Source organism: Pelecanus crispus, chromosome 9 (genome assembly GCF_030463565.1).
Source record: "Pelecanus crispus isolate bPelCri1 chromosome 9, bPelCri1.pri, whole genome shotgun sequence".
Taxonomy (NCBI): domain Eukaryota; kingdom Metazoa; phylum Chordata; class Aves; order Pelecaniformes; family Pelecanidae; genus Pelecanus; species Pelecanus crispus.
In genome coordinates, this window is record NC_134651.1 from 36,712,940 (window position 1) to 36,725,250 (window position 12,311).

The following is a 12,311-nucleotide window of genomic DNA, read 5'->3' on the forward strand; positions in this document are numbered from 1 at the left end:
GGACTCAACAACACAAACCGCACTTTAAAACACCTCTGCTGTCCCCATTTACCATTGTTATAAATTAATAGCTTTCTCCAAGATATTTTAACTTCTTATGCCACAAGTGCATTTTGTGTGTTGCTCTGTTAGGGACAGGCCATTGAGTGAAATTATAACCGCATGGTTCTTTTTTTTTTTTCTTTTCTTTTCTTTTCCCCTTACCCACCAGTGGCTTGCTATTCTTTATTATCTTTTCTGCCTGGAGGAGTTTTAGAACAAAGTAACTTTTAAAATCACAGTATTTCTTTAATGCAATGTCTGGAGATAAGTTTATTGTGCTTTTACAGGATATAAGTAAACACATTTCTTAAATATATTCCCATCTACAAAAAAAAAAAATCATCCTGTGGCTTTAGGCAAGCAGAATACTAGTGGAGACTGTCAGAGCACCAGTGTGTACCACAGGCAAGACTGGTGTGGGTTGGTGGGGTGGTACAATCTCTTTCTCCATTTTTTTTCATGCCTTGAGGGCAGGGGAATATGGGGAGGGCTGCGGGACCTGTGAGTTTAAAACTGAACCGCAAAGGGATGCTGTTGTAGCTGTTTGCCAAATAGTACATTGGGATGACAATGTGGATTTCACAGCAAGTGACACTGGAGGGAAATCATCAGCAAATGGGCTCAAATTATGCTCAGGGGAAGCGAGAACTTGCCTCTCCCATTTGCAGCAAGATCGGCGCACAATGGAGTTATTTAATTTCATATTACATGACTGCTGGAGAATGCGTAATTTGCTCTGATGACTTGAGGCAAAGCAAGGTTGGTTTTTCACGTCTTTGCCATCATTTTTCAAGGCTGCCGACATCACTTGCTGCCTTGAGGGCTCGCACGGTTCACAGCTGAGCACTCGGATACCTGCCCATGCCCCGGCTGCATCTCGCGGGAGCTGTGGGGTGTTTGTGACGGGTCAAACTGCAGCCGGGGTAGGAGGAGAGGGGCAGGGGATGGGTATGGCACCCCTAAGATCGGTGCAGAATCAGGCAGAGTGTCAGGGCATGATTTCCCTGTGTAGTGCAGATATCGTAATGAAGTCTTAACGAACTGCTGCTTCTGTGTTTTTTGCTTTTGCCATTCCTGTTTGAGAATGCACACAGTGGAGTGCAAAAATAAAGATTGCATCTCATGCATAATGCATGCCCCGGCAACCCGCTTCAACAAATTACCCAAGTAGATTCTTCCGATGGGGCTGGGGGGAAGGAGGGGAAAAAAAATATTGTAACAACTATCTTTCTAAAGACGTGACAAGATAAACGCATAAAAAATAGGCATGCAGAGCTTTACGCAAGAGGGGTCAATTCAAAAATTAAAGATAAATGTTATGTGTTCGCCGAGTGTGGAGCAACAGGTCTGAGCGCAGGATGGGGCAGGGGCAGCAGCAGGTCCCAGAGCCCCTGCATGGACGGGGAGCGCCCAGAGCTGCCGGGGAAGGTGTCCAAGGGCTTGATTTTGTGTCGGTGGGAATTTATTAGAGTGACTTCCTGGGTAGATAGGTAGGAAAAGGCGTTACTTGTTGGTTTATTTATCGCTTTCAGTTTGCTGGTTTGCGAAGACGTGTTGCCACTGTACATTGATGCTCAAAGCTAGATTTTTGCGCTGCTTCTCTGGAGACAGGAGTGAGCCATACAAAGTACAGATTTTGCGTGGGAGGATGGTGAGGAGGGGGACCAAAAGGTGGGAATGGGCTGCTAAAGTGACTTGAAATCTTTGTTGTCGCCAGCTCTGGAGCAATCTTCGTTTCCCCCACTGTTGCCAGTTGCTTCTTTGCAGCCTGGAGAAGCCAGAGGATGCGGCCTCTCCTCCCTGCAAGTGGTATTTTCTGCAACATGCTACAGCCTTTCCCTCTGCAAAAAGGCATAAAGTAAGCGACCAAGGTCCTTCAGCATGTGTGCATGCTTTGCCCCCTGCCAAATCTGAATTATTCACTGCAGGATGGCAGGAGAGGCAGCAGCCCGCTACCCTGCTCGGAGAGCACTTCCCTCCGGAGCGATGCACCGCGGTCGGTGCATAGTGTGAAACCCTGACGCTGAGCTGTGGGTTCAGTGTCAAACCTTGTGGCGGAGAAAAGTGGCGTTTTGGGAGCAGAGGGGGTTTGGTTTGCTTTTGCTTCACCCTGCAAGGTGAGGGCTGGCCCATCGCCCCAGCAGGGCCGCTGAAGCGAGCAGAGGGAGGTGGTTTGGTGCTGGGCTGCCTGCAGCACCCTGCCAAGGGTGAGGCACCCTTGAGCACTTCTCCTCTGGAAGCCAAAGCCCCTGAACAGGGACTGGGGGGGTTTGCCTCGAGGGGAGCATTACGGCAGGCAAAGGGCAGCACCAAAACTTCAGCAAACACCAAACGTGCTGATAATCGCACCTTGACTATAACGCCAGTGGTTTCTGGATCATTATAATTCAATGTAGGGCATGTTTTAAGACTGTTTGGGTTTTTTTGTTTTTTGTTTTTTTTTTTTTCATTTGCTTTGTGCTGGAGGATTCGTGGCTGCGGGTACGTGCTGGGCTCCGCACAGCTTCGGCCAACGCCGGCTCCCAAAGCTGCGGCCCCGCTTCTCTGCGAGCACAACTTGCTTTTGCCATCTAGTGGCTGTCCCAGAAAGGCTCAAAAATGGACCTGGGGAACTAAAGTGGAGATGGGCTAGATGACCTCTAAAGGTACCTTCCAACCCAAAGCATTCTGTGATTCTATGGAAGAGGTCAGGAAAGGAAAGCGGGGGGAGAAATGGTGTGGGGAGGAGGTGGTATCGCTGCCATTCAAGCAGCTTTTTTACGAGTTGTTACAGGCATGAAAATGAGAGCAGGGTGCCAGGCTTTGCAGAGTGCACTGCAGATACGTAAAGGTTCGTGTCGGAGTTCGTCAGCCTGCGGGGCCCGGCCGGAGCGTGGCATCCCCAGGGCAATGCTGCCCGCGATGCGGCTCTGCTGGGCTGCAAGCGTTTGCAACGGGCAGAGGCCAAAAGCGCTTCGCCAGAAGCAGAACCCGCGCCCGGAGGCGCAAATGGCTGCGCACGGCTACCTGGGAGCGGCTGCTGGGCCGCGTCAGAGGGTTTTAATATGCACGGCAGCATGGGCTCCTTTGCACTGGAGTGGTTTGACCTCACAGGCGATCTTGCTCACAGCAAAGCCATGTGCCTGCTTCCAGGTTCGTGCTTTAACCCACAGCCCACACCCGCCCCGGGGTGGAAAAGCTCTGGGAACCCACAGCTTCACGCAGCTTGTGTCCGTGGGTTCAGGCTCTGGCTGCCTGTAAATCGGGATCTTGCTGTCAATAGAATTCCAAAGAGTGTTGCTGCTTTCTTTTTATATTTTTCTTCCCATATTGCCATTTCTGTTGAATTTGGAAGCGATGACAGGATTTGCTTTCCATCTAGTTCGGGAGCGTTTAAAATAAACCCCAAACGTAAAGAGGGCGCGTTCCCTTCTGCTCGGCTTTTCAGGACACAGCTGGTGGCAAGCGCCCTGCCCCATCCCCACAACAACCCTGTCCATCCCCCAGGAGCGCCGTGAGGACCCATCCCTCTCCGCCCCAGCAGACCGCATCCCGCAAAACCTCACCAGCTCCCATGCAAAAATGGAACTGGCAGCTTTTGTCAAGATTAAAATACCACACAGATCTGCTGCGCTTTTGTTTTTAAATGCTTGAATGCATTAGCATTGATTTATTTTTAATACAGCCAACCACCTGTGATTTTTTGAATATTATTTCTATTTGTTCTCTTTGGCAGAGGTAATTATAATGTTGTTCTTAAGCTGCGGGGTGTCTCGGGGCTGGCCTGCAGCACCGGGTACTGGTGTGTATCTGTAATGCACTGCTCTGCCCCCAATGGCACTAAATATTTCCTTTATTCAGGGCTCTGATCTAGCTCCACATGGCCTAAAGAGAAAGAAAAAGCTTTTTTTTTTCTTTTTTTCTTTTTTTTTTCTTTTTCCCTCTTTCTCTCCTTAATCTCAACTGGCCTTCAGCATCCTATATGAGAAAGACCACTGCCTGCAGGCCTGGGAAAACAGCGGAGAGGTTCAAGGTCACAGGTAAAGACAACAGACCTGCAGGTCTCCCCTTACCGACTCGAATGCTCGTTCCTGAGCTACATTCTCAGTAATGTTTCAAATCACCTTGCACATATAATGAAAGTACAGGCAGGAACTCACTAAGCAAATGAGCCCCTCCTTTAATTCCATTTGCTTACGCAGCTTATTTTTCTCACGCGTAATTGTTTTTAAAGGAAAATTTAATTTTGTTTAATGGGAACAAAGTTTAACACTCCATAAGCTTTGTCTTCTGCAGCCTTCCATCTGGTAAGCTTTTCTCTTTTTTTTAATTATTTTTAAACCGGCCCAGTAAATTGTGTGTTTAAAAGGCACTTCTCATTAAGATGAAACACTTTGATCTTGCAGGATCATGTTTTTAAAGAGGCAATGATATACTACATCCCTGCCCCTGCTAACCAAATCTCAGTAGCGACTGTGTCCCCTTGACCTGCCCAGCACACACACAGGCACACGCTCTGCCATGACCTGGGTGCAGCAATCGGAGCCGATCAGAAGGAAAAAGGGGTCAGGAGAAGAGCTCTGAGAGGGCACAGCAGGGACCATTAAGAAGTAAGTGGAAAATCATCTCAGGAAAGGGAAACATTTAATTTATTTATTTATTTATGTTTAAGTACAGATGGTGTGGGGGGAAGAAAAGGCTGCAAGAAGACCAAGAGACAGGGGTGTACTATATATAGATGTACAGCTGTTTCCTTCAGGTGTTATAACTCAAAAACGTAGGATGATTAATTTTGAAAGTTGAAATGTATAGCAGATTCTGATTACATCTGAGTGTCTATAATTTAGCTACTTAGTAAAATTAACTTGACGTTTTTAGTGAGCTGTGAGGACAATAATGTGTGAAGAGACTGAAGAACAAGTTTGACTGCATGCTCTTCCCTTACCTCCCCCTTTTTCAATTTGCAAAGTTTATTTTTAACTTTTCCAATTTTTCTGGCATCTTGCCTCTAATCCAGGCAAATGAGTTTGCTTCCCCCTGCTGTCAGCTAAAGACAAGGCTGTTTTGTTACTGAGCTTTCATTTCCCTTGGACTAGAGGGGCAAGTACTCAGCAGCCATATCTTGAGATGGAGGTTCAGGCCAACTCAGGTAAGGACTGTGGGTTGGGATCTCCAAGGCACATAACATTTCTCAGAGCATGACACCTCCAGGAAGGCTGTGGGACCTCCCATTAAATCCATTTTCATACTTCAGAGAAGGCCCATTGCTGTGAACTTGCAAAAAAACAGGTCATACCAGGGACCACGGAAATGTGCATGTCTTTATGTTGTTTTTCTTTAATTAAAAACTCACATGCACGATGGTTGTGTGGGAGTACGGAATATGACAGACCATCCCGCTAACCAGGGCCAAGGCCCAGATTATCTGTGACCCATGTAATACCCAGCTCTCGTACTGGCAACCACCCAGAACTCAGGAGTGCAGGTCTGCCCAAAGGGAGGATGCAACAGCTCTGACCAGTTAATATCAAGCTGCAATTTAGAAGCAAAGTGATTTAGAGCATCTTTGTGGTATTCAGAGTTAGCCGAGTATCATCAAACTGTTGGGAAACTAATCTGAATGAACAAGGGGAGCTATGTGGACTTGTCTTAGCCTCTATGTGTTGTGCATGTACTACCAGACCAGTGAGAAGGGCCTCTGGCTCTTTGCCAGCTCCGTGGGTGTAATAGCTACCGATTTCCACAGCCATGTTTCAATGAGCACAAATTCATTTTTTGTGAAAGCCTATTACATGTTGGTTAGTCTCTAGAGTGCAATATCCAAGGACCCAGTATAACCACAACTCCGTGCTGAGATTTCCCAGGCCCAGTGCTAACCTTCTTGGATGACAAGGGCAAGTTATCTTGTATAATGGGGACATCATCAGCTTGGGGGGGTGGGGGGGGAATATCACACTGTGTGAAATTCACTTAGTTCAATAAAGCCATGATTGCACCATAAAGTCTACTTTTGTAACCAACAATCACTCTAAATTATGGTTGTCTTAGGGTTAAACTAAACTGTTTTCCCAGTTCACGTTGTGCCACTGAGAGCAGGTTGCAGGTAGTCAGCTCTGCTGTGAAACTGAGTGCTCGGGCAGCTCAAACTGAAGGCAAAATTGAAAAGGCACAGGGCAGTATGAGTGGAGCACAAGGGGAGCACAACGAGCCATGTTTTATGCTGGTGTTCTCTGGCCTGGTGTTACATGTATCACCACGGGAGATAAATAAATCTTTTACTATGGGTTTTTAAGAAACATTTTTTCAGAGGTTTTAGCAGAAAAATGGATTTTAAAACTGTTTGGCTGCATCCCTGGTGTGGTGTTCTGTCCTCTCTGTACAGACCTTGGGGAGGGTGAGCCGGGACGGGGGATGACATTACGGTTTTGCCAACAGCCTTGTCTTTCAGTTACGGCTTCTTGAAAGCAAGTTTCCAACACCCCCACTTAGCCATGACAAGTGCTTCTACCATACCTTGCAAACACTGCCGATAAGGACTAGATTAATTTTAGGTGAACTTGGGAAACAAACACTCTACTGTGGCTTCTTTGTTCAGTAAGTTCTCAAAGTCTGATGTTTCAAACAAAATAACACAAACACATTTGTGATTATTTTTCATTTTAATTGTCTGATTATAAGTAATACTTTCAGACCTAGCATCAATCTAAGTTTCTAACAGAGCAATAAGAAAGCTCAGCATCAGGCAGCTTCCAGAAGAATCTTCCAGATACATTTAAAATATTGAACATTTCTCATATTGCTACAAAACAATTGACAACTGGCAGAAATTTTTTTTTAACCTACATTCTTTTAGCAGTATAGAAACAGTTTGAAAGGTGGATCACGTTCTTGATTCTTTCAGGTCCTGTTTGACTATAACAACAAATAGGGTTTTTTATAACATGACAAGTACAAATATAAAATTTCAAATGAGCCAACTTTAAAAAAAAATTCTGGATTTTGCTTCAGTACCTCCCGTACCTTGCTTCTGTAATAAATATTAAAAAACATCTTTTACGTTACAGAAAATGTTAAATAAGTTATTTACCAAAAGGGTTTTTCTGTTGGGTTTTTTTTTTTTTTGGTCAAAGGCTGATCCATTAAAAAAGCTAAACAAACATTTTTACATCAATAAATAGTAAGGCATAAAGAAGCAAATAACAATCAAAGGACCAGTCTTTAGTAGTGGAACTTTCTCCTTCAGAGAATCCTTCTTTGGCTGGTACAGGAAGGTGATTTTTGATTCTCAGCTGGTGAGAGCTGGTTAGAAAAGCAGTAATTATTACTATTTTACAGTACTTCAAATGCACACACATTTGTCCCTACTCCTGGGCCATAATGCTGCAAAAGGATCTGCAAATAGGAGTGTCTGTGTTCAGCAAATCTTCAAATTAAAGTGATAAGACTTCTGTAAGCAGAAAGACTTTTTTATATCCTCACTTTCTGACTCAGGTAGGGCTGAGACAACTGTACAGCAGCTGCATAGGGAAGTGCTTGAGAAGGCACTGCTGCTGAGAGTAAGGGAGAAGAGATTCGCAGAAACGATTAGAGGAAAATTTAAGGAGGGCCTGGGAAACATATGATCATTCAGATCAGAGTGGTGGGAGGAGAAGGATGGGGTTTAGGAGTCAAGAAGTGTATTCCATCCTTCTAGGAGTAAAGTCTGAACCTTCTGGGAGAAATCAAATCTGAACAGTGATTACTTAAACGCTCAAACTAATTTAATACACTGCATTAGCAAATAGCTGTTTGTAAAAGCTTTGCCTGTTGGGTCTATATCTGAAAAAAAAAAAAAAAAAGCACCACCAGTTATTAACACATACACAAGCTTTAAATACGGGTGCCTTTTGTGAACTTATTCAGTAGACAGGTTATTGGACTGTGATCTGCTGAAAATAAACTACTGGAAGAAGATGACAGACATGAATATTAATCTAGGGAAAGCATCAGAAAGGAGAGGGTTTAGCTGCTTATGTGGTCAGTCATAAAACTCTAATTTAAACATCAAACATTGTAGAATATTTATCATACTAAACTGCTGTCACCCAGACTTGATTAGGTAGCAAACCTAAAGCAAGTCAGACTAATTCTGCAAAACAGTACTGACACAGCAGTGCATACTTCTAATGAGTATAGACCAAGGAATTAAATGTAAACAAAAATTTTACTTACTTCCAGGTTTCCTCTAGCCTTCTTCAAGACATCATGAGTTAAAACCACTAGAAAAGAAGAGGAGATTAAAAAGAATACTACAGTGTCTTTCTATATTCTCTGTATTCAAGTTTTAAGACCAAATATTAAATAATGTATGAACTCACATCTACACCACGGGCAGCAACCAGGCAATCACACACAGCCCCCCTACCACCACTTCAACTGTCTTACCAAAATCCAGAACTGTTACTCCCTCCCAAATCCTGTTCAGAAGCTCAAGTTGAGGCAGAAACAACAGTTGGAACAACCCAAAATTAAGGGGCAATGCTGTACAAGCAAAGAGAGTTAGGGAAGAGCAGGAGTTGTCACTCAGGACCACAGGGCAGGTCCAAATCAGTGCCACCACGAGAATGCCATTTCCTACCCCCCGGCCTATGTTCCATCCAGCACATAATCTGCTTTTCAGATTGAAACATCAGGGAAGTGTGTTTAAAGTTTTTCTACCATACCAAGAACAATACATGCGAAAACACGCATAGCTCATCACTACATTTAACAACACAGATATGAACAGCCCCCTGAGATACTGATGCCCTGGTTCCCTTATTCTAAAAGTCATCAAAGGAAGACTTTCTGTTAATTTTAAGAGGAGATGGTGAATGAGCTCACTACAGTTTGATCAATTAGGTAGCCTACTTGGGCTGGGGCCAGGGGGCAGTTAGCAGGAAGGGAGAAAAATGGTGCAGTGGAGAGGTTATGGGGGACAATGGGCTGGGAAGAGGACAGATGGCAAAAAATGTCAGCCGGCTCCGCCAGCAGTTCAAGTACAAAGCAACCTATATATGCTTAGGGGAAGCCATGTCAGGGGCTTGCTCCGAAGGGTTTCAAGTTTTCTCTATTCATCCAGCTAGTTTGCCTCTGTGGGGACAGACCGAGACCTGTGAATGTAGGCGGGGATGCTTCTAAACAAAACTGGTATTTAGAAATGTCAGGTTAAATATGTGATTCTGTAATCTGTGTCAGTTCCATAACTGCTAAAAAATACCATTCACAAGTACCAATTTAATATTCCAGTCTCAAAAATAAACAATTTAGCCATAGTAAAGATTTTTCATTACAATAATAAGAACCCAGCAACTCCAAGGGTATAGCTGTCATGAGATAATTATACCCTTGGCAGATTACTGCAATTTGGCACTGCATTGTTACATGTTCAGAGGTTCAGATGAGGTTTATAAGCAATGAGTTCTCTCGCCAGAGAAAGCACACAGAAGAGTCTGAGCCACAAGAATGTTCCAGTCTCTGTCTCTAAATATATTCAGGAATGCCCAACTAAATAACAGAGGGAACTTGAATATTCTCAGTGGAGTGGCCAGCTAACAGGGTGTTTGGAGAATGAAGGCAGGCAAGGTCACCTACTGCGATGCCTTTGCTTTCTTACTAGCAAAAGGAGAAAGGAAGAAACAACAAAAACAAGTGTAAGCATCCTCACAAAATCCAGCAGCTTCATACGATCCACCAGTTTTGTTGTATGCTTGGTCAGGAATTTGCGTACAGATGCAATTTAGAAACATTTCTGAAATTGCTCCTTAAGGCAAAGGTAACTTGACATCCATAATTCCCATAATCAATGAAACTTACAGAAAATCGTATCTAGGTCTTTCTGTGTAGCAGAGTGCTCTCTGCTCATAAAGAACTCTGCTAGTAAATTCATTTCACCTGGCAAACTAGATTTTTTCTAAATCAAAAATATTAAATTCAGTACATGAAGAGAATTTAGAAGATGTGACACTAATAGCAAAGCTGCTGCTAGCTAGGCAGTACTTTGCATTAAGGAGATTTCAGAAAATGCAGGTTTCATTTTATTAGGTCCTAGTTCAGATGAGGTTGAGTGCCCTGAAAAGGAGTGAACAAAATAAGGGGGAGATGTACTGTTTTCTTTTTGAAAGTATGGGTGGGTGGAGCGGCTGTGGGGATAACATTCTGGCCATAAGGGTAAAATCTCTGCTGATTTACACTCTGCCCAGGCCTAATGAAATTACCCAGTATGCCTATGATGTCACTGGAACTAGGAACTGACCAAACTAAACCAGTAAATCTACCCCAGGGATATTATTTGGACAGACATGATAGAATAGCCTTGATTTTTATATGACAACCCCAAACTGGCTAATGTTAAAACCTGAACAAAACATAATTTTGGATTTACATAAGTAACTTGTATACATTTAATACAACAATTCTGAAAAAAGTGACCAAAACGCAGCCTATAAGTGCTTAAAAAAAGTAATCTGCAGGCTGAACATACATGTACCTTAGATACGAAAATTACAGGCTATGGACCAAAATAACATTTATTCCTCTACACTGCAATTAAATGACTTGAGCAACTTATAGTATTATGGCCATTTTCATAACTTTGGTATGATGTGTAACATTGTACGGTCTAGATGAATTACTGATAATACAAGTGCTGTTCCAGCATGGACTAATGAGTCACTTAGTCCCCACCTCTTAAGAGGAGGTAAGGATAGATTTTTTTTTTTTTTTTTAAGAAGAACATTAAATGCTCCTCCCGCAATACACATATTGCCATAGCATGAAGGTAGAGAAGAGGTTAGCTCCATTCAAATCTCTCCTGATGAGTGATTAGATCTTTTAAAACAGTCACCTGGCTTAACACAGCTACAGTATAGCTCATGTCCCACTTGTTTTCATGTTTCCACATAATTTTCTAGATACGGCTGCTAAGGGTAAAATATAATTTCACAGCATGTCCAAATTTTTCTTTAAAAAAATGACTCATAGTAAGCGTTTGTTTCCCTTGTTCTAAGCCTTCTGTTCTCTTGCACTTCTCAGTCTGGCGTAGAGCGTTGACAAATCTCCTTTGCTGCTGCTTTGGCTTTTCCCAATATTCAGCTGTCATCTAGTGCAATACAGACAGGCACCTCAGAAAATCTAACCGCCTAATTCCACATTTATCAAGACTGAGGCAAAATCGCAATTTTGAGAAGGACAATGTCAAAAACTTTGGCTGGAATGGTCTGCAGCAACAGTAACTTTGCCTCTGTCAGGAACTGTTGTAGGATAGAAAACTTGGGGAATGGCAGTATCTGAAATGGAGTAACTCAATTAGTGGCAGCTGAATGGATTGACACATAATCAGTGGGTTGTGTAAAACCAAGAACTGCTTCTCAAGTTATTCTATGCAGCCTTTTGTGGTTGGGCAACTTCTTTCCATTTGAATGATGCTCCACCAGTTCTGTACGGTCTGAACCTCATGAATTGTTTGTCACTAACAACTGAGTGTGCACAAGGAAACACCAGTCAGAGCAACTGCAAAGGAACAGGTGCCCATATTCATTTTGTTGTTTCTCCAATTTTAGAGGTAGCTACAGACTAGAAAAATAAAAAAAGGAACCAGTAATAAAGCATACACTTACACTGGTCAATGATGACTTTCTCCATGTTTTCCTTCAGCTGGTTTGTGGAGTGCAGGCGTTTCACTGTGCTATGTAACTTCTTCTCTTGCTCGGACAGTTTCTTACGTAGCCTAAATATTTCTGCTTTCATTCCTTCATCCTAAATTGAGAGAAGAAAATATTAAATTAAAGCATTATATAAAAGTACTTTGTACATTGTTAATTGCTAAATACTTTTGTACAAGAGCCCTCAAGCTTCCTTAGAGTATGAACAACTTAAAGGAGTGAAACATCACTGTGTGCCTGTTCTTCCACATTCACATCCCCAACAACATATGATTCTATGGTGGAGCCACACCCTACCATCCCTGGGGCCAAGGCAGCAGGCAGAGGCACCACAAGGAGTGGAGGATCCCCTACCCTCTTGTCGGCAAGCAGAAGGAGGGGACCTAAGAGATGGGGGGGGAATGGAAACAGGTCCCTGCCTGAGGACGCAGGCGAATCCCCTCCCGGCCTCCCTCACCTTCCCAGTTGCCCTTACATAACAGATATGGGGCTCTGGAAGTTGAGGGCCAGGCAAGTGGGGAGGGAGTTGAAGGTGGAGGATAACTTCCTGACGCAGCTGGGAAGCGAGCCTACCAGGGAGGTGCCTCGCTTGACCTGCTGTTTACAGAG

At 43.6% G+C, this 12,311-nt stretch overlaps 1 protein-coding gene across 4 annotated transcripts in view; it reads right to left on the reverse strand.

Moving 5' to 3' along the window:
* Positions 1 to 7,032: 7,032 nt before the first annotated feature.
* Positions 7,033 to 12,311, reverse strand: part of CDK5RAP2 (CDK5 regulatory subunit associated protein 2) — an 87,340-nt gene continuing 82,061 nt past the window's right edge. For all 4 annotated transcript variants that reach the window (XM_075716133.1, XM_075716132.1, XM_075716134.1 and 1 more), the window contains 3 exons: positions 11,658 to 11,796; positions 8,233 to 8,279; positions 7,033 to 7,320 (listed from right to left, as the gene is read on the reverse strand). In XM_075716133.1, coding sequence (XP_075572248.1) covers positions 7,261 to 7,320; positions 8,233 to 8,279; positions 11,658 to 11,796 — 246 coding nt within the window. In that variant the 3' untranslated portion in view covers positions 7,033 to 7,260. The remainder of the gene's footprint in view (positions 7,321 to 8,232; positions 8,280 to 11,657; positions 11,797 to 12,311) is intronic.